Source organism: Bidens hawaiensis, unplaced genomic scaffold, assembly GCF_021521415.1.
Source record: "Bidens hawaiensis isolate Kalapana, Puna unplaced genomic scaffold, B.hawaiensis_p1.1 tig00032494_1, whole genome shotgun sequence".
NCBI lineage: Eukaryota > Viridiplantae > Streptophyta > Magnoliopsida > Asterales > Asteraceae > Bidens > Bidens hawaiensis.
In genome coordinates, this window is record NW_027495553.1 from 31,974 (window position 1) to 59,074 (window position 27,101).

Genomic DNA, 27,101 nt, shown 5'->3' on the forward strand with positions numbered 1-27,101 from the left:
TTCATGCTGATCAACTGGCTCCCCCTTTTCATCAGGTACCATTTTCTCATGTGTGTCCATTGGTGTTGACACTGTCTTGAAGTCTTGACACTTGAACTTGGTGAGAATCTCTTGAACATATTTTGATTGATTAATGAAAATTCCATCTGGTTTCTGTTGCACTTGCAATCCAAGGAAGAAATTTATTTCTCCCATTGAACTCATTTGGTATTTGGACTTCATCACTTGCTCAAATTCTTTGCACATTTGTTCATTTGTTGACCCAAAAATGATATCATCCACATATACTTGCAGCAGCAGCAAATCCTTTCCTCTCCTTTTGTAAAACAAAGTCTTGTCTATGGCTCATCTACAGAAACCATGTTCTAACAGATGGTTAGACAGCTCATCATACCAGGCTCTTGGTGCCTGATGTAATCCATACAATGCCTTGCTAAGCTTGTAGACTTTGTTTGGATGAATTGGATCTTCAAATCCAGAAGGTTGAGTGACATACACTTCTTCATCTATCTTTCCATTCAGAAATGCAGATTTTACATCAAGCTGATAGACTTTAATGTTCATTGATGCTGCATATGCCAGAAAAATCCTAATAGCCTCTAGTCTTGCAACAGGAGCAAATACCTCTTCAAAATCTACTCCTTCTTCTTGTAAACATCCTAAAGCTACCAATCTAGCTTTGTTCTTTATCACTATCCCCCTTTCATCCTTCTTGTTTCTGAAGACCCATTTTGTACCAATTGCATACCTTCCTCTGGGCTTGTCCACCAAGTCCCACACATGTAAGTCTCTGAACTGAGCTAATTCCTCCTGCATAGCTTCCACCCAGCTATTGTCCTTCAAAGCTTGATTGATGTTCTTTGGTTCAACTTGGGATAGGAAACAGGCATACAGGCAGATATTTGCTTTTTCAGATGCACGTCTGGTAACTCTTTCATGTAGATCTCCAATAATGTTCTCTGCAGGATGATTTCTTTCATTTGAGGTACTTTGTACAACTGGAGGTACACACACTTCTGCTTCTAGATTTGACAAATTTAACTCAACAGATTCATCTTCAGATGTGACTTGAGTCTCAGTAGAAGTTTGAACAAGATTGAGTTCTGATGTAGATGCCTCATTTCCTCCTAGCTGCAATGAGTCAAACAGGGATTGTAACTGACACATTTCTTCAGTTTGAGAAGGTTGTTGACTTTGGATGGGTTCACTTTCAATAACACTTGGACCTTCATTTGAGATTTCAACTTCAGCCTCTTGTCCAACTCTCTCTAGATCATCTTCTCCTTGGATAGTACCTCCAAAGGTAAATCCATTTGCTTCAGACGCAACTGAGGTCCATAGTTTGTCCAGATCAACTTGCTTTGCTTTTCCTCTTTCTTCAAAGCTGGGTCTGTACATACTATCATCCATGTCTTCACTATAGATTTTAAATGATTTGATCATTTTCTCAAGATCAAATAACCATTTAGGACCATCAGTATTGTTGAACTGGTTTTCATTGAGGATAATGTCAGACGATTCAATCACCACCATATGCTCTTTCACATAGACTCTATAAGCTTTTGAGTGAGATGAGTAGCCCACAAAGAAACATTCCAGTGATTTGGACTGGAATTTATTCAAGTAATCCTTTGTGTTCAAGAGTGAGCATTTGCATCCAAAAGGCTTCAAGAACTTCACATAAGGTTTTCTCTTGTAGAGAATTTCATATGGTGTCTTGTTTTGAGCCTTGTTTAGTAGAACCCTGTTCTGCACATAACATGCAGTGTTTATTGCTTCTGCCCAGAAAGTAACATGCAGGTTGGCATCAGCAATCATGGTCCTTGCAGCTTCAATTAAAGTTCTATTTCTCCTTTCTGCAACACCATTTTGTTCAGGGGTTCTAGGAGCACTATACTGCTGGAAAATACCCTTAGAAGTGCAGAATTCACTCATAGTCTCATTCTTGAATTCTAACCCATTATCACTTCTAATCACTTTCACTCTCTTCTCAAGTTGATTTTCCATCTTCAAAACATAATCCTTGAGTAACTCTGGAGTCTCATCCTTGCTTCCCATGAAAACGACCCATGTAAGCCTTGAAAAATCATCAGTTATTACTAGGCAGTATCTCTTCTTTCCAACACTTGAAACACTCACTGGACCAAACAAGTCCATGTGAAGTAGTTCCAAAACCTCATCAATTGTGTTCAGCAGTTTGCTCTTGTGTGAGGATTTGTGTTGTTTTCCTTTAAGACAAGATGTGCATTTGTCTTCCAGCTTGAACTCTCTTATGGGAAGACCAACAACATGTTCACCTTTCACTAGCTTGTTCATGTTCTTCAAATTTACATGACACATCTTCCTATGCCATAAAACAGATTCATTCTCAGTTGCCTTTGATACAAAGCATGAACCACCTCTTGAAGTTGCAGTATTCATTCTCAGTTCATAAAGATTGTCATTTCTTGGAGCCATCATCATAATCATTTATGTTGGTATCACAAACTCTGGCTTCAAAATCAGGCAATGTTCATCATTAAAGGCAACCTTATATCCTTTGTCACAAACTTGAGAAATGCTCAGCAGATTGTACTGTAGTCCTTCAACATGTAGAACATTCTCAAAGGATACTTTGCCATTCGTGAGTGTTCCCTTGCCAACAATTTTTCCTCCATTTTCATCACTCCCAAATGCAACTGGTCCCTCATACTTCTTCACATAATCTATTAATGCAGACTTGTCACATGTCATGTGCCTTGAACATCCACTGTCCATATACCATAAATCATTTTTGCTCATGGACTGATCCTGCACACACATAGAAGAAATCAGTTTGATTCTAAGTTACAAACTCCATCAGTTTGTAATTCAGAGAAAGTGGAGGATGTATCAGAAGTTGGAATTGGAACTTATGGTGGATCTTCATACACAACTTCACACTCATCATCAGTGTCTAATTCTGATCCAATGTGCACTGCAGACACTGTAAAGCTTCCATCAACTTCCTCCATCACCTTATCATTCCCACCTTCTACTTCCTTCTTTACTTTCCACTGAAATCCTCTTGGTTCAAATCCTTGTTTTAACAGAAAATTCTCATCACCATTAAGAACACCTGATCTCTTCTTAGCCTTTTCTTCATTTGGAGATCTTCTGTTCTTGTCTGTTGTTTTCAGGATTCTATCATCTTCTTTAAGCTTCAAATTTGCTTTGAGTCTTTGGTTCAACACAGACTGATAGTTCTTCTCTTCAGATGGATTTTTTATTCCCTTCAAGTATCTCTCATACATTTCTTTGTAGCTTTTCATATCATAGCCACTAACCACATCTGAAATTTTAAAACTATCCTCAAGAATCCAGCAAGAGTCAGTATGATGCCCATATGCATCACATTTTGTGCAGAACACTTTAGCAAAGTTTCCCAAATCCTCAAGAAGTTTCTTGTCCTTGATCTTGTCACTTGGTTTAGGGAAATCAAACCCTAAAGATGTTTTTGAGTACAAAGTGTTGGAAAAGTCCATCTTGATTGGCTTGCTGAGATCAATTGGTTGGGAACATTTTTCTTTAACAAAAACAATCTTCTTCAGCTTAGATGGCAATTGTGAAGAACTTTCCTCTTGTTCCTTTGAACATCTTCTTCTTGGAGCATAGTCCACATCACCCACATCAAATAATTCATGATTAGAGAAAACTGGGTAAATAGGTGGACGGCTTTGATCATAAGAGAATTTGCTTTGTGTTTCTGTTCTCTTCTTGATGGCTGGTGGTAATCTAGCACATATATCAAATGGAACATGCTCTCTTCTCATTTTCTCATGATGCTCTCTCACCTTTGATGTCATAGGTGGCAGAAGAGGAATTTTGTCACCTTTCTTCTTCTTCCTTTTTGATGACTGAGAGCTTCCACAGCTACAATTGCTTTCTTCACTGGAGTATTCACTCCACTTCTTTTTCTCTCCTTGAAGCTATTCATCCACCACAGTTTCTTGCTTGTCAGCCTTTTTCATTACAAATTCTCCATTCTGATCTACCATCACATCATCATATTGCTTGATAAATTCTAGCTTATCATCAAACACATTTTTGAACTGTTTGAGATACTCATTTATGCTCTCTTTATCAACTTTCAATGGGTAACTATCACAGAACGGGGGTGGAACCTTCTTGTACTTCTCTTCTTCAGTCATCTTTTGAACATGCCCAACAATGTTTCCAATAGATACTAGGTTTTTTAAAAACTCAATTTCAATCAACAAATCAGCATTCTTGAGTTTCTCTTCAGCAAACATCTTCTTCAGTCCTTCTATCTCAATTCTCATTCTGGATTAAGCTTGATATGCTACCATGCAATCATCCTCCAAACCTTTGATTTGACTTTCTTATGTAGCCTCACTTTCAGCATACACATTTAGAAAGACATCCTTCCTACCACATTCAGTTTTCCATTTTCCAACCTCCTGATTTAATTCTTCAATTTTAGCAAGAAGATCAGAAATAGAAGTATCAGAATGTACCTGAGTGTTTGAAGATTTAGCCTTCTCATTAATTTTGGCCATGAATGCAACATTTGCTCTTTCCATCTCAGCAGCATGATTACTCCAGTCAAACTCTCCATCCTGAGCCATCCCTTGATCTCTTTACTGGTTCACACCATTTTGAGATGGTCTGCTTTGATTTGTATGAACCTGCATTTGATTAGTTCTCTGAGGTTGAAATGTTTGTTGCTGGGTTCTATTCTGATTTTGATAGGGATTTTGATTGGGCATTTGAGTCCTTTGCTGCTGAAAGTTCTAATTCTGATTCTGATAGAACTGACTTTGATTGAGTTGATTTCCAAACTATCTTGGCATGTTGCACTCTCTTACAAAGTGTCTAGGTTGTTGACAGTTATAACAGATGGCCTTGGATTTGTCAAATCCAATTCTTTCATTTGGTCCATTGAAACTACTTCTGCCAGTTCTGTTATACAACCTTTTACTTCTTACTACCAACATGGCCGCTTGCCATTTGATGTCCATATCTTCTAAATCATCAGCATCAATTTGTTCTAAGTCTTCTTGCACGATTCTTGTGTTTATCAGATTCTTGGCCACAAAGGCATGATAAGACTCAGTGAACATTGAGAACAATGCCTGATAGTCTGCTCCTTGAGTCTGGTTGTGATATGCAAAATTTGATTGCCCATTTCCAGTAGATGGATGGTCATCTTCAATTAGTTGCACATTGAATCTTGACTGATTGTTACATGAGGAGTGTGCATCTGATGGTTCCTCAACAATAGGCTGTTGATTCTTGACAGAGAGGTTGCCCATGGGTGCCACAAGTGCATTGTTCATTTGGAAGCTTGGCTTGTCCTCTCGAATCATGTGATTCTCTATCATTTCATGTTCAGCAGCCTTGAGGAAGGCAATCACATCATCTAGTTTGAAGGTAGAAAAACTTGCCTTTTCCTTTATAAACTTGCTTGCATTATACCATTCCCCATATAGAGATGATAAAAGCTTCTTGTTAAGCTCAAAGTCGGAAATCTGCAAATCAGTGGTCCTTATTTCATTTACAATGGTCATGAACCTTTGTAACACTGACTTTAGACTTTCTCCTTCCTTAAACTTGAACCTGTCCAACTGCTGCTTCAGTCGATCTTTCTTTATGTCTCTTAACTCAGTATTACCTTCAAACATTTCAATCACTGCATCATACATATCCTTAGCATTCTTATGATGATTTACAGTGGTTAGAGTCTCCCATGAAAGTCCCAACTTCAGCATGGACAGTGCTTTGTCATCCCTCTTTTTCATTCTTAGATCTACCGCAGCACTGTTATTTGGAGCGGCTGAAGGAGTGTAATTCCCTTCAGTAATAGCCATCCAAAGTTCTGGATCGTTGTAGTTCACAGCAGCCTCAAACAACACCTTCCACTTTATGAAGTTCTCTTGTCCAAGTAATCTTGGAATCTTGTTGGTTGAAACTTCTTGATCTTCCATTTTATCATATCTGATGTTATCAATAGCAATGCACAGTTAATCTTCACTTTTCCTCACAAAACTTCAATCCCGTGGTCTTTAGTGAGCTTACTCAAGCTCTGATACCACTTGTCAGGACCGTCTTTCGAGTGCAACCTTAGCAAAGGTTTGACAAGAACACACCGACTTAATTACTCAAAGACCGATTGAGTATCCCGGCGGAATCAGGATATTCAATGATTGAGAATGAAAGCTTGTGGAGAATTATCAAAAACAAAACAATAAATGATAATCGGTAAAGACTATTTTAACGACAAAGATTCGCTATATTAAATGATACGTCAATGATACAGTGAATGGAATGTCTAGGGTTTTGTGTGACGGCGGCTTTTGATATTCGTCTGCAAAGATTGTCAGTATGCGTGCCAAAAAACCCGTCCCCTAGTCGTACCCTAGGATGTCTATATATAGACCCTAACATTCCATGTATACGTCCCAGACATTACATAATGAAAGATAAATCTAATACAAGTGTTTCAGACCTCGAGCAAGGTATATACCTTGCTCGAGCAAGCTTCCTATACAAGGTGTGCTCAGAGTGTCCTCGAGCATACTTTACTTAGAATACATTCTCTTTCGGAGAATACATATTCTCTTCGAGTAAGCTTCATTCCTCTTGACTTGTTCAAACTTTGCTCGAATAAGTCCATCGAGCAAGCTCATTCTTCTTGATGTCTTCAGCTTTTCTTATTCAGCAATCTTTATCATGCTCGAATGTAAATCTTGCTCGGTAACTGAACTGTGCTCGAAGTCTTTGCTTTGATTCACGTGACATCCTCTTATTGCATCCATGCTCGTCCCCATGTGCTCGATCATCCTGTGCTCGTAACACTTGGCTTGAACTTGTATGATCAAGCTGTTTGCTCGATTGGCAATCCATGCTCGATAGAAGAATACCCTTACTCGTTGAAGTGTAGCTTGAAGCCTTCAACACTTAAAAGAATCAACCATTTAAGATTCAGAACCTTGCTCGAAGTAGTAAAAACCATTCTCGATCGTCTGGGCTTGCTCGTATTCCATACTTAGCCGTTTCTGAGGAGGTTGAGAAGATTCCAATCTTCCTTATTAAGAAATCCGACCCAACACATTTGTTGACTTTCTCTCTCCACATGCAAGGCACATGTCAAATTTCCGCATCATTTTTAAACGTCCATAACTTTTTTTAGTATGCTTTTATTGAAAAACAAATTCACCATAATAACGAGTGTCTTTTTATCTTTAATATGAGTACCATATTGTAATATAAAAATTTTAAAAATATTAATGGGTTTTTACAAATTGTGTTTTACCAAATTGTGTTTTACAAAATTGTGTTATACAATAGTATTTTTCATTGTGTTTTTTTAGTTGTGTTTTTTCCATTGTATTTTTTACATTGTGTCATACAATTTTGTTTTTTTATTGTGTTTTTATCATCGTGTTTTTTTTCATAGTGTTTTTTACATTGTGTTTTTTCGAACTTTTCCGGCGATGTGGTGGCGGTGGGTGACGGTTGTGGTGGCGGTGGGCGGTGGAGTGGTGGTGGTTGTAGGAGATGAGTGAAGATATAATTGGGTTTTATGTAAGTGGGTTTTAAGATTAAAGTAAATGGGTTTTGATATTTAAGTGTTAGACTAAAATACCCTCCTTCCTAGCATTCTTAGGAAAATCAAACTTCTTGTTTGAACCTAACCCTTATAAATAATATCTTTTTCTTTTTAAATTGGATATTAAATTTTATTATATCCATATTTTATAGGATTTTCCTATCAAATAATTGGTAAGACTAATTTTTAATTTAATGAGATCTTATAACCCGTTTAAGAGCTATTTGGTTTTAGTAAGACCCATACCCATGAATTTGGGTTAAATCAATGAGATGTCTCCATTTAAAAATCAAGCAATCTGGTGGCTTCCATAAAAGGAGGGAACGACCACATCGTGACACGTAGGATTTTAGTGGTTTCGTTTATATATATATTATAGATAAATATAAATATTAAAAACGAATAATGTAAAACACCCCCGTAATACGTGGGATAAAATCTAGTTGTATATATTTTATAAGATAAGTTTAAACAAATAATTTATAATAATTGACCGTATATATTGGCTCCACGAAATTCTAAAATGATTCCCGATATTTTCCTAATAGCTCATCATGTAGTTGAAAAGTGACAATAGTTCATGATTTATAAAGTTAAGTTGTCTAACTTATAATCCATTAATGGTAAGTAAGAAAGCTTTCTTTAATGATTTTTCTTATTCTTTGTGGTCTAATGTTTTTTAACGACTTACAAACTCAGTACTTCTAAATTTCACGACTTTTTTTACGAGTAGGAGAGTTGAACCCTGCCAATTGAAAAGCCAAGGTAAAGCCTTATTTAACTACTTGGTACCACCTACTAGACCAAAAGAAGGGCATTTGTGATCTAAATAGTTAGGGTGTGCAATAAGTCAATCAAACGCTATCTAAAATGCATGTCCTCTTAGCAAGATTTTATTCGGATTATGGTGATTCAATGGTTTTTGTGTAAATTTATAAATTCCAAAGGTTACACATGCTTAAACATAGATTTTGCTAAGTTGTCAATCATAATATTAATCGCTACACTTCTAGAGTTCTAGTGACTGTATGTAATCGAGTAATCACTTGAAAACGTCATTGTCATCTAGAAAAAACCTTTTTTATTTAATGTATCATTAAAAATTTATAGCTATCAAAGTTTTAATCGACTGTGTTGTACACAATATAACTTAGTGTGTGTGATTATAAGCAAATAAAGCTATGTTGAGGCCAGTCACAAATTACCAAAAACAAAATGTTGGTTGTAATGACATATTGTAATGATATAAATTTATTTAGTAACGTACTTTCCATTTACATATATTTTAGATGAAAATAAACATGCAATGGAATTCAACAAGCAGAGAGAAAATCATATTTAATAGAAAATTATTTTTAATATACTTTAAAGCATAATCCAATGTATATCATAAATTAAAATTCATAAAAGTATATATACCTGTTAGTGAACAAAATAAGTCACCAATGACTATTTGCAAAATATAGTTGTTAGTAAACAAAATAATAGGCTCAGAATACTAAACTTGTCGAGAATCCCTGCTGGAAGGATATTGAGGCTCAGGATCCCAAATCGAGAAATTGACTCACAACATTTATGTAATTATATATTAAGGAAATATTCTCAAATGACTAACTTGTTTTCAATAGTAGTCACTTGTTTCAGGAAATACTCAAAATACCTACGTAAACCGTCGGATCCGAAGTTTCTTAATCACCTGCCAACGGTTCTACGTCAGCCACCAGTTTAGGTGGCTATTTTGGGTATTTCTTGAAACAAGTGGCTATTTTAGGGAAGATGTTGGTCTGGCTATTTTGAGAATTTTCTCTAAATATTATATGCTTTGTGCCAATTATTCAACGCCGAACTTAAAACTAATCACGGCAACCGACTTGTAGTAGTGGATATTCAACTGTAAATTTTACTCATTTTACCCATTTGCCGTGGATTAACTGTTAAAATACGTGTATCAATAATATTGGGAACTTTATTATAAGTATTGGTTTTGTATGCTAGATTAGTCTAAGAATAAAAAAGTGGAAACTGGAAAGCTTGGGTTTGTACATGATGATATGGAACCACACGTGGAAGGATGCCAGCTGTTGTGGTAACCTGGCAGACGCTATATACATGTCATTTTCATTTTTTGTAGTTGTCACTTAATAATTAATACGTTGTTTGTTTATACTTTATACATGATGAAGGCGGGTCCTTTGTTTGCTAGTTCAAGTTATTGCCACGAAGTGCGGAGTTAAAAATTTTCTACCATATAATAATGGATCTTGTCACAGTTTTGCTACTTATGAAAATTATGCTACTATTATTATATATTAAACAGTTTATTAAATGGCTTACGTTTAGTTGTTTAGGGTAGTACGATATTTTACGTCTTTAGCTAAGTAATTAAAAATACTTTCAGCAATAACAACGTAATACCAACATGGCAACATGTATGAAGTAGGAGGTATCAAACTAAACGACTACAAACATGACTTTGTTTCAAGTTCCGGATCGATAATCAAACACCGAGTAAACGAATAACTCTCGTTCATATTATTAATCAGAAAATATAACTAAAAAACTGGTTACACACCTCAAACCCTAACTCGGTTGCACCAACTTCTTGTTCTAATGTCTAATCATAACTCGGCTTATATAGACTAACCAAACTTGTTAGCCAAGACATTACCAAATATAATAAAACCCTAGTAATTCTTGGGCTGGGCTTTACACTTGGGTCAAACAACAATTGTGCCAACATTGTTCATGTTCGTTCGTTTAAATTAAAGTTAACAAACATTTGAACACAATTACATGACTAGTGATTTTAGGTTTATGATTGTAGGAAATGAATTTGATCTTAGGTATAGATTGATGAACAAACGATATATATACATTATAAAGAATATAAATGCATAAAATAATATCAACGTATTAGTGTATTGTTTTGGTCAAATCTGTTGAAAATGATATCATATGCAGACTTAACTGAACATATCAATCAATCATGCCCAGTAAAATCCCACCGACAGCAAAGCTATAAGTAGGGTCTGGGGAGGGTGGGATGTAGGCACACCGTACCTCTATCCAAAGGAATAAAGAGGTGGCTTCCAGAGAGACCCTCGGCTCTAAGGTAATGTGTATGAAGCAAAATAAAGGAAATCAAAGTTTAACAGTTATATAAAAACTACTACTAATTATAATAATATTAATAATAAGATCACAGTTTAACAGCTATATAAAAGCTAATAATAATTATAATAATAATAATATATGTAAGGGAAATACCATTATGGTATGTGACCTAAATAAGTTAAGACTTAACTGAACCTTATTTTTAAATATGCATCGTCCTCAAAAGAGAAAAAAGAAAAGAAAATAATGCACCGTTCACTTCATTAAAAGAAGTTGCTTTTAATTTATTAATATCAATGGAATATTTGAAACAACTCTAAAAGGGTAAAAAGAAATAGAAAAGGTTAGTTGATGTTAATCTTATAGGCCGTGCAAATTTTTTTTAGATTTGCTAGTTGTTTTCGACATGGCCAACACCCTTAAAGACCAATCATATTAGTTAAAGTGTTATTTTATTTATATTAGGAGGGAATGGTGAGATCTAGGAAACTTTATATGACAATAAAAAAAGTATGTAGTTAGTCATATACGCTCGATGTCTACTTGCTTTAACGGGCCTATTTTTACTTGTACATGGCTTCAAAATATCTTGTAAGTTGTAACCACATTGATATCTTAATTAACTTATTACTTACTAACATGTATGCTAATTGCTAAGTGAAAATGAAAAATGGTCATTAAAACTGAAGTACACAAAACACTTGTAAAACTGTAATACAAGCATAAGAGGGGTGGAATGTTTCAAACCAAGATGTCGATTAATCATGACATATGGGTTGAAATTTTCAAATCATTGGAGCTAGAGATACCGTGATGTGTCCGTATAATCTGAGAGGCTGAGGTGTACATTAATATACATTACTTAATATTATTTGCAAATTATTTGAAATTGATTGATACAAGAAACAAATGTCATGTTTTATTGCCTAAACAATCTATTATAAATGAATTTAAAATCTCCTTACGTTACACACACCACCACTATATAACTCCCTTGTCTTTCAACTTTTAGTCTAAACAAAACCCCTCTCCAACTCCAACTCCAACTCCAACTCCAACTCCAACTCCAACTCCAACTCATACCCATGGCCATGGACGACTCTCTACCGGCCTTTTGGTTCCAACCACCACTCGCCACCAACCGCCGCCGTACACCTCCCATCGACCCGGTGTTTCTCATTATCCTTATCCCAATCCTTGCACTGATATTTATCTTCTTGTTACTCCCACCAATTTTGTATCATACTTCACATATTCTAAAACCGGGCTATGTAAAGTCTACGTGGGATTCTCTTAACATTTTCCTTGTACTTTTTGCAATTCTTTGTGGTATTTTGGCTCGTAAGAAGGACGACGTTTCATCTCCTGATGATTTTGTAGCGCAGAGTAGTAATGGTAGTGGTAGCATTAGCAACGTTCCTTCGTTAGACTACTTTAGCATGGATGTCTATTATAACAACACTTCAACGCGGACAGTGAGGGGAAATGAGAATTTGTATCCATCAATTCCGTTTAGTTCTTCTTCACTCCGCGCTGATTACCAACTACCACAACGGAGTGAAGAAGAACAAAATGAAAATTCAAATATAAAGGAAATTTCCGTGGATACTTATGTGGTTAGTCCACATGCACTACCCAAACAACCTCTAGTGCAGACCCCACCGCCGCCACCACCGTCAGCTTCATCATACAAGCATTCGTTCAAAAGTGTTGGGAAGGATAAATTGAGATCCAATCCTCCTCTGCTGTCACCACCCCCACCCCCACCTCCACCACCGAGAGTGCACCGATCGCATCATAAACACAAGTCGTTGGAGCGGAAAGTAAGTGACGCTACGAAAGAGATAGCTACCGCTATATCTTCACTCTATAATCCCAGTAAAAGAAAAAACAAACGGAAATTAAGAAATAAATCGCCGGAAACCGAACGAATACTTGCACTGCCACCACCACCGCCACCGCCTCCTCCCCGTCCGTGTTCCATAATATATTCAAAAAAGGAATCAAACACAAGAGAATTCACTCGGTTCCAGCACCGCCACCACCACCGAGCTCAATTTTCAACAACATATTCAAATCTGGCGCCAAAAGTAAACGTTTCCAGTTACAATCACAACCACCAGTACCTCCATTATCAATCATGAACACCTTATTCAAAACCGGAACGAATAGTAAGCGTTTCAACAACACTACCGCCATTGTTCCCCTAAAATCAAAGCAGGTATCGAAACCGGAGCCTCAAATCGGGCGATCTAGGAGCAAAGGCAAGCCGCTCGACCGACAACGAAAACCACTAATTACTATGAAAAGGAGGAGTTTGTAACGAATAGTGGTTCACAGTCTCCATTGATTCCAATGCCGCCTCCTCCGCCACCGCCGTTTAAGGTGTCCGATATGATGTTCGAGGTCCGTGGCGATTTTGTTAAGATACGGAGCTGCCACAGTTCGGTGTGCAGCTCACCGGACCATGATGGCGTTGATCTGTTGCATGGTGGAGATCAAATTGGGCCGGGTTCGGGTTGTGGGCTGATTTGTTTTCCAAGCCCAGATGTGAATGCTAAGGCTGATAGTTTTATATCCAGGCTTAAAGATGAATGGAGGATGGAAAACAAAACATAATGGGCTGAAGCCCAAAACAGGCTATGGGCCATGGGAAAAATTGCAACTTTACGAATTTGCCCTTCCCTTGAAATACAAACTTACGAGTTTGTACATCATGATCTTCGATTTGAAGGGGTATTATGGTCGTTTCATAACCCTTCACCAGCTTTCAAGTCACGATACCTACTTTAGTTAAGCTAGCGAGTTAGTGTGTGTAGTAATGTAATAAAAACGTTGTTGTAGAGATGGTTTTTCATTAGTTTCAGTTCTAATGTATACCTATAAAATAAGTATTCCGGTGCATTACATTTATTTTACTTTTCACCCATTCGTAATATATAAATTTACAATTTGCAAAATTAAAGAAAATTTTCTCTATTCAGTATTTTCTTTATTAAAACGTTTGATACGTGATTTTTACATAGTTTATAACATGCTAATACTAACTAAACATCTTGGAATTGTTTTAAAAATTTTCTTTTTCTCAAAATCAGTTTCATACGAATAACACACCAAAGTAACAATCAAAACAGTATTCAATGTGGGCTAGCCCACTTGGTAGAGACATGTTTCTTTTACATGAGAGGATTGTTGGGGTACAACAAGAGTATAAATTTGTTGTTCAAAACAGAAACGATTAAAGCAATAAGGGTTTACGCTTTTCTATACCACTTGTCTTACCAAAAAAAATATTCAAAATGCAATCAAATAACACATGTCGAAAAAATAAAGTGCATTCAGTAATTAAATGCATCCTGAAATTTAAAATATATCCTCTCACAATCAAAAGGCTCTATGACAAGCGCGCAACAATAACAAAAGGCTCTCTTACTCGCTATGTAACAGTGTAACACCCACGCCAAGATCTTAATACTTTTCGTTTTGTAACCAGTATCTCAAGGTTTTGTTTTTCGTAACCTAACCATTCATCACGACACTAGTCTTACCCAAAATGTTATTTATTGTGACGGGCTTTGCTATGCATCATATGTAATTTCTCTTTAACCAAGCATGCATCAAGTGTGTGCTCATATTTTTCGAAGATACATTTACACAAAAACTAAGAGATACAGATCACTGCACTGTGACCATGGGGGTATTCTGTTGGAGGTTTGTGAGGGTTGGGTAGGTTGAGGCGGGAAGGGTCGGTGCTCTTGGACACCACCAATTTAGATGATTAACATCTCTAAAATTTGAACTTCATGATTGTACGTCCATCTAGTCATCTATTATTATTTCTAGTCGGGACCCCATTTTCCTTGGTCAAATTTGAAATGATTTTGTTTGTTGTACCGAAGTAAGGTGTGGCTTTGAACATGTCCACAGCTTATCATCCACAAATGGATTGCCAAGCCTATGTACCAAATTGTCGCATAGAGGCTTACACATGTTACTTGGCTACGAATAAAATTAGATATAAGTTTAGGAATGATTTTTATAATAATTTAAAAAACTCTGGTTTAATAGTCCCGAAAGCTAATTCAAATCTATCATCGCTAATTTTCTCTCAAATTTTAATTCAGTTATAAAATTTTACTCAAGTTGAATAACCCGACCAGATAACTTGAAAATTGAATTTGGTTCGGCGAACACCACCACTGCCCCTACTACATAGTACATAGGACATGGATTATGGATACTTGGGTTTTTGTCACACCAACCCGTATGTTCAAAATCGGTTAAACAAGCGTGTGGTCCTAACTCCTATGACTACCTACCTATAGCAACCATTGACCAGCAACTTGGTAGAAGTGTTTAATTGCCATGTGGCTAGGAATAAGAGACTCAATGAGCAAAATCAGCACATAACTACTTTACTTAATGCTCAAAAGTTAGTTAAGCAAGCATAAAGCATGAACAAACGAGCACACATTCGACATCATAATACACGAAACAATCTCCTTTCAACCAAGTCTATAACTATACCTATAATTATAATTATAATGTACACAAAACCAAGCAACCACTAACAATATAAGCAAACAAATAGAACACAAAATGGAAGTTCAACTATCATGTTGAAACATGCATTTCAGAAACATGGTTTACCTCAGCTGCTGGTGTATCATGACTCGGGTCTTGTTCTTGTTCTTGCATAGGCGGCTGCACCACCTTCAGTTTCTTCTTCTCCTTGAGAACAACTTGTCTTGGCATGACTTCAAGCAAGAACGAACCACCATTCCATACGGTTGCTGAAACCTTGAGTATTTGGAAAGCAAGGTGCAATTCATATGACAGAAATATAGGGACCGTCAGTGCGGTTGTTGCAACAGTGAAAATGCCTTGCAGAAGAATATACATGAAAGGACGGTTTTGATCTCCAAGCAAACCGCTTAATCGCCACCACAAGTTGTTCGCCTTTTGTGCCTTTTTAGAAAGTTCCCTGTTATATAACCATCAGTTACTGTTATTTTTTTTAATTTGTCCCAAAAGTCAAAATAATGGTCCACTTGCAAAAACAAGTCTTTAATTATACCAATAAATATACAATGGTAATGGGCCAGGTAGAGTCTAGTTTTATGTACTTTACAAATACTAATAATAGTGTTCATTGCATTTACTGAGTAGCATCCCAAATAGGGCAGCATTTAAGAAGGTAGCTAGTTATTTGTGATATATCATATATCTGGTCAATTGTAAAAAAAACATGTGTGCTTTTGCTGAATCGCCGTTTTTTTGGTTTGACAGATTAACTAAATAGGGAAATAATTAAAGAAAAATTAAGAAAGATAACCTGTAAGATGTCATGACTTCAGGATCCCTTAATAATCTCTGTCTTCGAAGAACATTGACGATCAGAAAATAAAGAGCTTGCCAAAGGCAATAAGCAATTAATGGGACCATAAATAACCATTGCCACAAAAATGATTTGTTTCCAACATAAGGCCATGAAGCCCTACGTGCAGTTCCTTCCGGGTGCATTGCCTCAAAGAAGGCTGGATCCCACCACCGTATAGTAAAGAACACCACACCTGTAATAATGAAAGCATACACATAATTGATTCAACATATATAAGCAAAAAACATACGAACAGATAACAAGTGTACCATATGGAATCGAGTATTAGCTAACCTGGTAAAAGATGTATAAGGACGCTTACGAGTTTGTCCACAGAGCTAAAGACTAGACTACAACGCCAAACGATTAACGCCCATGCTAGTGGACCCTGCAAATAACCAAGATTGTGATAAATGGATTAGCTGATGAAAACAAAGTGCAAATTAATATCAAACAGATACTTACCTCTGCAAATGAGAAGCAAACCATGAAAAGCTTTTCATTTCTAGGATAAAAGAGAAGCATGATCAAGAAGATGGTGTTTGCATAGTAGCAAAAATCCTACATAAAATATGAAATAGAGTTAACTTGTGGCCCTGAAATAGACACTAAAACTTAAAAAACTTACCAGCAAGTAATAATGCCACTTCTTGTAGCGATAATAAATCCACCTAAGTGGAACAAACGTAATATAAAACAAATAGTAAACGTATCGGATATCTTGCGGTCCTGAAATAAACCGAGTGTAATATTAACTAACAAAATATGAGAAGGCTAAACTGAGAAGACATTAAACATTACTTACTTGCCCCCAAAATAAAGCAAAATGCCCCAAATGCAAAGACACCCATAAAGTGAGTAACCTAGAAGCCACATACATAATTATAAGGGTTGTTATGTAAATAGAGAAAGAATGAAATTAAGTTATAGATTGAAATGAACAAATAACAATACACAGTATAATAATGAAAGTCTAATAATTAATAACACCTTAGTGATGAAGCTTTCATGTTCTTCGGCCTGTTTGGCGATCTTAACAGCTTGTTTGGACAAGATCTCTTTGGTTTTTTCTTTAGTCTCAGCAACTTTCTGAGCAATCAATCAATCAATCAATTAAGGAGTGTGAAAACAATCAAAAAGGACAATATAAGCAGAAGCGTATACCCTGGATCGATCTTTTAACCTCTGTTTGACGTTTTGAAAGCCATTGGATTGGTAATCATCCGTGTCTTCATTGCTCGACATGTTTTCTTTTTGGGAGTTGAATTGAATATGGGCCTTTTTAATTATCAATCGAAGGGTCTAGATATAAAAATAAGATGATATATTATGGACGGTGGGTGGTTTTAGATTGGATTCACTGCTTTGCTTTGCTTCTTCACTCGTCCATCCAGATTTATGTATTTATTTAGTAAATTAAAGCTTGCTTGATATTCAATTATATTGTGTTGGTGGTGTATTGATTACGTACAAAACAGGTGTCAATTTGTTTGATACGTTAATTAGTTTTACAAAATACAAACAAACTATTAACTTTGACCCTGCCTGCCTGCCTGCCGGACACGTTATTATGTTCTCACCCCCAGCTTTTGTCTCTGCCCCACCCCACCCCACCCCACACAAGTACCCAAAGTCGATATTCTACTTTATTTCTTTCGTTTTTTTAACAAGAAAAATAAAAATAAAAAGTTGAGGCCATTAGCCCAAGCCCATGCTCCAACACACCACACATGATATGATAGATATTTGTAACTGTAAGCGCTTAGGGATTAACAACTGCACAGCAAGTATACTTTATAACGATTGCTGGCTCACAATAACAAATCTATTTCATCAAAATCATATTTACATCCATACTCATTTTTTACTCTCTTAGATAAAGGGTTTAAGATATTGAATTCGTGTTTGAAAAACTTAATAAAACTTCTACTAATATCTTGACAAAACACAACCTTCAAAGCATACCAACACCACATCCACACAAGTCACAACACCATTCACACTAAGGTTCTAACCTAACCAACTCAGGCTAAACAAATTCGGTCCTTAGGCTCAATGTTTATCAAGTTTCTGTGCTGCTATAGTTTGATTCTCAGAGCATGCCCCGCACTTAGCACAGCTTCAACGCTTAAAAAAACTGATGGAAACTACAACAGTAACACAAAGATAACATGCAAAAAACAAGACATAACTTCTAAGGTCTAACATAATAAGAGTTTGAGAACAGAAGAGAGAATATTATCATAAACTAGGACTCAACAAGTCTAAATAGTAGATCCATAATACTAGAAGCTAGAAATACAGTCTCAAAATCATCTCAGTAACACAAGACAAGAAGACGGTTAAAGGAATCACGGGCGTGCTCGCTTATTGCTGCTACATGAAGGACACTTGTAATGTTTTATGTGTTCGGCTCTCGCAGGTGTGATTTTCACACACTTGCCATGAAACCACCTCTCACATATGTCACAGCAGATCCAAAATTCATCAGATGCATAATTCTCCCCACAAGCTCCACATAGCGTATCTCCATGTTCATCTTCATCTTCATCTTCATACTCCGGTTCTTCTTCTTCTTCTTCTTTTCCTTGCATCTTTGAGTATTTCATCTGAGATTCAGATCCTCTCTGCACGGAGTAATATAAGCAACATGAAGTTATGATACGCTACAAGTGTTATTAACGAGAAAGTAATAACACTCCGTAACCAAGTTGAAGTTATTATTTCCTGGTAACGTGTCTAAAAGTAAGAGGATAACAAAAAAAAATGCACAACTAACATGCACGAATGACTGATAGTTAATGAAACTGAACTGCAAATTAAGGTTGTACTGATGAGATAGAGCATAATCATGTTCTTTGAAAGCAGCAGCAAGTAGGTAAATTACTAAAAAGTATGAACACATAACTCTATGGAAGTAAGGATATTTACCCCTTTTGTGTTTGACTTGGATTTAGTGCTGCTATGATTAGAGATGGAGGATTTTTCAATTGTCTGTTTCTTGCAATATCCGGTCACAACCTCAAAGACAGTTGGGAGATCATTTATCATATTAAAAAGGCGTTTCCTGCATTAGAAAAAAAAAATTACTCATAAGAAAAGTAATTTAGCCCAACCCTTCAAAAAAATTAAGCTTATGAATATATGATATTCATTTCCGCTCAATTATATAGTATGCTATTCACTGCATTCCAATTCAATAGTTGGAGTGTAAAACATAATAAAGTACTAAAATGCAAAAACTGAAACTAAACAAAACATGATTATAGAAAAGCATAGCATAATAATAATTTATTTTAAAACTCAGTCAGCAAAAAACTGAACCTAAAGAAAGCATTCACTTTTTCACAAAGCCATAAAATATTCCATGGTTTTTCAATTTTTATAGAATAAATTCAATCAAAAAACAACATACTAACCATCAATGAGAAATTGAAAATTCACAAGAAATCAAGAATGGCTACATCACACTTAGATTTTATTTTACCTTTTTTGTTGTTAAAATAGCAACATTGTTTTTTCTAGCAACCAACTGTGATTGTTTTTATTAATATACTAAATCTGGAAAAATATTAATAATAACACTGCATAGTTTATTTATTTATTATTTGATTCCCATTTCTCTTTTTCAAACGATGATTTTTTTAGTTTTTTGGTTATTGCAAGCCGTATGTGAAAAAAAGATATACCTGTCTGATTTGTCAAAACCAAACCTTGCACCAAAATAATATGCCACAGAAAGTAGCCATGCATCACTATGGACAGCAACCAGAGACAACCAATCATTTTCCGGCATTCCATCTCGTGCAAAGTTGATTCCTAATGCTGGTTCCGGGAGCTCTGGAGGAACCTCTTCTGCTGGTAAGTTGACTTCCCATTGTTCAGTAGGGAACCCATACAAGCAAAGGTTTTCTTTCTCTGAAAAATGGATTAATACAAACAAACAATTATAAAATTAAAAAAATAAAACTTTTAAGACAGTTGACCTAAAAAGAATCCAAGTGTGTGTTACATATATGCAACAAACCTTATAAGGTTCAGAAAACAATAATTTTGAATAGTTTAGTTGCTCTTCTAACCATTTTTCCTATTCATATCATTCATTTAAGGTTCGTTTGGTTGACTAGAATGGAGTGACAAAGAACTGAACTTGACAGTAATAGAGTGAGAAAAATAATGGAATGGGATTCAACATTCCATTATATGTAAATCATGTTTATACTTTACACATTATCAGAAAAAAGTTACCAGAATTTTATATGAATTATACAAACTGCAAATAACAAAAACAAATTAAAAACCTTAACTAAAATTATAATAATAAAAAAAAATAAACAGGTAGTTTAGTTAAAAGTTTTGTAATTGCATGAAAATATATGTTACAAAAGATTTTATTTGAACAAGCGAAAAAAATGTGGTCTTTGTTGTCAAATAGAACAAAGACTAATACCTAAATGCATTATTATATAACTGAATTACATTGTAATTTGTCATTCCATTCCATGTTGGAATGAAAAGAAACAGACCCTGCCTGTGGAATAAAAATCAACTAAAGAAATGAAATCACATTCCTTGAGAAAGTTTTAGCTCCATAAAACCCAAAAAGAAAAAAAAATCAATTTAATGAAACGAGTAAATTAGATACTTCCATATCGGTTTAATAGTTATCAAATTCACACTTGTGAATTGCTATCCCAACTTAATAGTAAGAATATATAATCATTCAATGTTAGAAGATAGATGCAGGCCAGCAATCTTAGAGATAAGAAAGAGCAGTAAACAGGTTATAGTTTGTACCTCAAAGAAAGATATAAGTGTATTGTACTAGAATGTTAAATCGGAATATAATAAATAAAAGAGACTCAGGCATTGATATTTTCTACAAAAATCCGATTTATAAAAACCCTAATAGTAATACAAACCTGGATCGCATTGGCGGTAAAATCGTTCAACATCTGCAGGAATAGGGAGAATGAGAATTGTACAGAAACCCTAAATATATAATAAATAAGTAATCGGTGTTACCGGTTGTGAGAGCTTTAACCAAGGCGTTACGACGGCCTTGATAATCTCTGTATACTTCTTCCACAGTCCTCGGATTGTATACGCCGCCACGACCTCCACCGTCCATTGCCGTTGTTTTGTATACTGAAACCCAAAATCAATAAGAATTTGAGCAAAAATTGAATTGAATTGAATTGAATTGAATGTGAAGAAAAGAAAGAGGGATTTGGGGAGGTTTATTTTTATTTTACTTTCCCTTTATATTCGCCTACGTGGATTTTATTTACTGGTTTCCCTATCATGACGTGGTACTCACGTTTTAAACCTCCCCAACATGTAAAACAAATCTTCGATTATAACCTTTTTTGTTGTTTGTATTAAGGTTGAAATAATATATATTTTGTTAAGGTAGTCGGTTTGTGAGAGATTCATCTTGTGTGACGAGGTTATTCAACTAAGTACGGATTGCGATATGTGTGGAGATATAACATAAGTGTTTTTTGGCAACGAGACGGGTCACAATTTGTGTGGTGATCATTATGAGAAATTGTTGTCTGACAACAATCGAAGACAGCTTTGATTATTGGATTTTTGAGTTGTATGAAATAAAAGATAAAAATGAACCAACAGCTTGGATGTCAGCTATTGTGAACAAGAAATGCATAGGATATAAATAAGCAAACAGCCTACCCAAATGTCTTGCACGTTTAACTGAGACATAAACCACATGTGCGCTGTATTTGTTTGAAGGTTGATAGAAATTCAAGAATCATCAAATATACGGGTCAAAAGCAATGCATCAAAATCCAAATTAGATGTGTTTAAAGATGAAATCATTCAACTCATGATTCTCATTCACAATGTAAAAATGTGTACAAGCTAGTATTTATAGACAAACATATGCACTAATCTACTAAACATATCCACTAACATCGGCAAGCGTATATGTACATATACACTATCTAAACATATACAGCTAACTAAACACATTCGTTAACTACTTATACTTTACAAATCAACAACCCCCCCCATCCCTCGCGCCCAAGTTGGAGGTGCTTCAATCTCCAACTTGAAAATAACAATCCATTGCCGCCACACGCCATTGCACAAATTCGAGCCAATGAAGCCTCCGGCACCGATCATGCATATTGTTAACGGCTTAATCGGGTTTCCGTCCAGATCTACTCTCGCTGCTGCTATCCTATATATAGAGGTAGGGTAGTAAAGTTACCCGCGGATTGTTAATAAGTATCCGCGAAAGGAACGCGTGGGCCAGAACACTTGCAGTCATGACAGGACCAGCAGTCACCCACGGTTTATAAAACATGTTTCGCGGATATCCATCGGAACCCGCGGACTACCAATGAGCATCCGCGGGAGGAACCCACAAGTAACACAAGGGACTCATCACACGTATGATCCCCACGTGATATGGAATAGCAGTTGTAACAAACTATTTATGGAAGATTCCTCCGAAACCACCTGATAGCGACATCGACCAATGGAAAGATGACACCTGGGCACGTAATGGACGTCCCATGACGTGCATAGATAACGGACGAGTCCGGGCTGTCACATCCAATAATGGCTCGACACGTGTCCATTCAGTTAGGGGAAGATGTTGTGATAGTGACAACTCCAGCAATCACCTTCCCTGTCACACCCCGACCAATGAAGGCGGAAACGTTGAGGCGCGACATGATTGCTCATTGCACAATGACACTATAAAGTTACAATATTTAAACAACTCATTTAAATCCATATCATCATAAATAACACAACAATTGTTCATACAAAATGCCAAATAGATAGATAAACAAATAACTTGTTCTTTTATTTTCTCATATCCTAAAGCCAAGATAATAAGTTTCTTCAAGTAATACAATCAAGCTAACATCAAACCTGTAACAATGCATAAAATAGAGTTTGTCAAAACGAAGGTTGGTGAGCAATTTTCATAGTTTTGGACAATAAGTATATAGTATGAAATCCACAACTAGTATATGAAAACAATAAATAATAGCAACAATTTAGATAATAAAACCGTCAATAAGAATACATTGACGACAATAATGAAATCGTCAATAAGAATACATTGACGACACATTTCTATATGGGGATACCATGTATACTCGGAATTAACGTATGATCATACTTTGATGAGGCTACCCGCTTTAGCATTCAAGAGGCTACCCGCCTTAGCATTCAAGAATTTGCACATAATCATGTAAAGCATATAACACCAAATCGAGCATTTATTTAAGTAAACATATACAATACGTGTTGTGGTTTAAGACTCAAGTATAAATCATTTATATTTTAATAAGTATGCAATGCCACCCCCAAAACGAAAGATGGAAAACGGGGGATGAAAAAGTACTCACATTAACAAGTAACTTGAAAGATAGTGTCGTGAATAATCGGAGAGATCGGTTTAACGAGCAAGACCTATATTAAACGGGTCTCGTGTTAGTAGGTAGTCTTGGATGGGTTTAAAATAAAATACATGAAAAATAAAGTAAATAAATAAAGTTTAGGATTTAAAATGTAAATATTTGAGAAATTAAAGAAACGAGTTTTGTAAAATAAGTTTACTCGAAATCGAGTCTCGGTATTCTATTCATTAGTTTTTTTCTTTTTTTTACTCAACCTATGTTAAGTAATAATGTGGGTTAAAATGTGATATTGCAAAACCCTTGGTTATAAGAATACCAAAACGAGGTTTAAACGAGTGTTCGGGTTTGTCGGTTCGAGACTTGATAATTGACCAAGCTCACAGTTAACTTCCCAAAATAATAAATGTTATGAGATAACTCAATAAAATCAAAATAGACTTAACCAAGTATGTAGTTCTATTGTGAAGAACCTTAACGTTCGTTAAGCGAGTATACGACCTTATCGGTTCGAACTTGTTATAAGATCAAGTTGGTTACCGACATGCCAAGTATGTTTAGAAATTAACTAAAATTGATTTAAAATATAATCTTGAAGAAAAATATGAGTTTTGGTGGCTAAAAACACACTTGTGTGTCTTAAGTGAGTGAACTCGGTTTAGTTCGGTTTTTGGTTCGGTCCTTAACTCGGAATAAGACCGAGGATGGTTACCACATACCCAATTACCATGGAACTTGTAAAATAACTTATAAATAATAATACTCAAGTTTTACATTCAAAAAGTTAACAATAAAGCTTTTAAACAAAAGTTCGGTTTTTGGTTCGGTCCTTGACTCGGAATAAGACCGAGGATGGTTACCACATACCCAATTACCATGGAACTTGTAAAATAACTTATAAATAATAATACTCAAGTTTTACATTCAAAAAGTTAACAATAATGCTTTTAAACAAAAGTTCGGTTTTTGGTTCGGTTCTCAACTCGGGATGAAACCGTGGCTAGTCACCACATACCCAATACCATGGAACTTGACAAATATGAACAATAAACTAAAATATGTAGAAGTTAAGAAAGTATAACAAGTTATATGGTTAGATTTGTTAAATATATAAACAAGGACTACAAAGTCCTCCATGTAACCTTGCCTTACTAGCCCGACATTTCAACCGGCCGAGACCGGAGAAATGAAAGACCGAAGGTAAAACAAGGAGTGTATATTATATATATGTTGTAACATCAAGCTTTAAGTATTGAGAAGTTAGTTAAAATGAAAGATTAGCTTATGAAGAATAACCTTAGAATTCAAGAATTTGAGAGAGAAATGAATAAATGAGCAAGCACAAATGAAGAAGATGGGTGTGTATATATAGGGTAAATTGAATGGGTTTTTCATAAAGGGTGTTTCATGAAAATGGGTTGATTATAAACCCAAGAAAGCACAAACTACAAATGAGTCCTTCAAGTCTCCATTTTGGTAGTTTTAGTCCCTGGAGTTCGTTTTGAGCGTTTTCGGGGAATTTTAAGAACCGAAAAGGGTTTTTTTTTTTGATCCAACAACTATAAAACAAATATTTAACATACAATTCATCATTTTGATAATATCGAAATGTTCGGGATACAGAACGGGTCGGGTTTACATTAAGAATACAAGTATAAAATAACCCGAAATTGACAAATGTCACATTCCCTCACCTCGGCTATAAATATCAACTCATATACTTCAGGTATTCATTCACTCTCACAAGCCTTACGCGATTAACTGCACTTGTATTGATTATTCCGATCAGAACAATACTTATTCTCACACCGGAGGGTGGTTACAAGAAGACCCCCCATCGTGTCCTTCCGGTAACGAGACTCACGGTGTCCTGTTTTGCATGCAGATAGCTTGGATCTGACTTCATTGTTATTCAGTAGACTCACACATGCGGTAAACGTAAGTTAGGAATATCAAGTTCGGACCTATGTTTCTTCACTATATCTTCTCCGATGGACTGGATTGGATTTGAGGGTGTGACGTCGGTACACGGTAACACAGGGAGGTATTTAAAGTAGAGGAGGAAACAGATGTGAAGTGGCTACAGGCCACCTATTGATGTCACGTCGGTGAGTGTGACAAGTTGATAGAAGCACGGCTAACTTACATATGTGCCTGTGACATTCGTCAATTTTGGGTCTTGTTTGTATTCGTTTTTGTATTTGTTTATTATGTAAACCGACCTGATTTGTAAACCGAAGCTTATGTTATAATCAAAATGATGGATTTATGTTACAATATTGTTTCACACTTGTTGGGTCTTGAAAACATCTTATTTTTATTTTTATTTATTTATTTATTATTTATTTATTTTTTTGTTGTTTTGTGTTTTTGTCTTGATCCATTTTGCATGAAAACTCTTGTGTCTCACACCCATATTTGACCACCAACATTACCCTATATATACACCACCTTTCCTCTTCATTTTCCTTTGCTACAACTCCAAAAAAAAACTATCTCAAACATCAAAGATTCAAGATTATCTTCTTAAGTGTTCTTGAAAGTTTTTTGGTCTTTCATCTTAATTAGTTTATGTAGCCTTATTATTACTTGTTTATGGTTGTGCAACATATATATAATATACACACCTTGTTTACCTTTGGTAGTTACTTCTCCGATTCCGGTCGGTGAGGTTTCGGACCTCATAAGGCGAGGCTTCATGGAGGACTTCGTGTCCTTGATATATATACATCTATATAACTTGTTCATACATATTAATCTTGCTTATTTTAGTTTGTTGGTCATGTTTACAAGTTCCATGGTTATGGGTTTTTAAGAGTCTATGCTTCGGTTTAACCGTAAATAGCTCTAAACCGTAAACCGAACTTTGTTACTAGTTTTGTTAAATAATTGTTTAAACATACTTATTGTTAGATCTAAGTTTCTAAAATCATTTTTACAAATTCTATGGTTATAGGTTTGTAGAATCTTACCTCGGTCTTAACCCGAAACACGATCCGAACCGAAAACCGAACTTTTGTTTAAAGACTTTATTGTTAACTTTTGGTTGTAAAACTTAAAGTATTTTTATTTGTACATTATTATACAAGTTCTTTAGTGTTTGGACATGTGGAAACCATCTATGAACTTGTTGTGAGATGGAAACCGAACCAAACCGATTCTTACTCGCTTAAGACACACAAGTGTGTTTTTTTTTAGCCATAAAGACTTGTATATATATTTAAAAATAGTTACAAATTGATTTTTAAATATTTTCTTAAGTACTTGGAACTGTTGGATCCAACTTGATCTCATAACAAAGTTTGGACCGACAAAACCGAACACTCGCTTAACGTGCGTTGTTAGTTCTAAAACAATGGAACTACATACTTGGTTAAGTCTTATTAAATTTTATTGAGTTATCTCATAACATTCAATATTTTGGAAAGTTGACTTTGGGTTTAACCAATTATCAAGACCCGAACCGACAACCCGAACACTCGATAAAAAAAACCGTTTTAGTATCTTTATTCCAAAGGGATTTGCATTCTTGCATTTTACCCACCTTATTACTTATTACAGGTTGAGTAAATATTAAGGTTAGATACTTTAACCCGGTTTCGAGCTAACTTACATTTTT

At 35.5% G+C, this 27,101-nt stretch overlaps 2 protein-coding genes across 2 annotated transcripts; both read right to left on the minus strand.

Annotated features, from left to right (window-relative positions):
* Positions 1-15,207: 15,207 nt before the first annotated feature.
* Positions 15,208-17,367, minus strand: LOC143583730 (glycerophosphocholine acyltransferase 1-like). The gene is made up of 8 exons (XM_077065958.1): positions 17,250-17,367; positions 17,076-17,174; positions 16,891-16,948; positions 16,714-16,814; positions 16,551-16,646; positions 16,380-16,473; positions 16,041-16,278; positions 15,208-15,689 (listed from the first exon to the last, which is right to left on the minus strand). The coding sequence occupies exons 1-8, from the start codon at positions 17,328-17,330 to the stop codon at positions 15,320-15,322; spliced, it is 1,137 nt and encodes a 378-aa protein (XP_076922073.1). The 5' UTR covers positions 17,331-17,367; the 3' UTR covers positions 15,208-15,319.
* Positions 17,368-18,395: 1,028 nt separating this feature from the next.
* Positions 18,396-21,240, minus strand: LOC143583731 (PHD finger protein ALFIN-LIKE 4-like). The gene is made up of 5 exons (XM_077065959.1): positions 21,111-21,240; positions 21,008-21,040; positions 19,775-20,003; positions 19,017-19,152; positions 18,396-18,712 (listed from the first exon to the last, which is right to left on the minus strand). The coding sequence occupies exons 1-5, from the start codon at positions 21,214-21,216 to the stop codon at positions 18,437-18,439; spliced, it is 780 nt and encodes a 259-aa protein (XP_076922074.1). The 5' UTR covers positions 21,217-21,240; the 3' UTR covers positions 18,396-18,436.
* Positions 21,241-27,101: the final 5,861 nt, after the last annotated feature.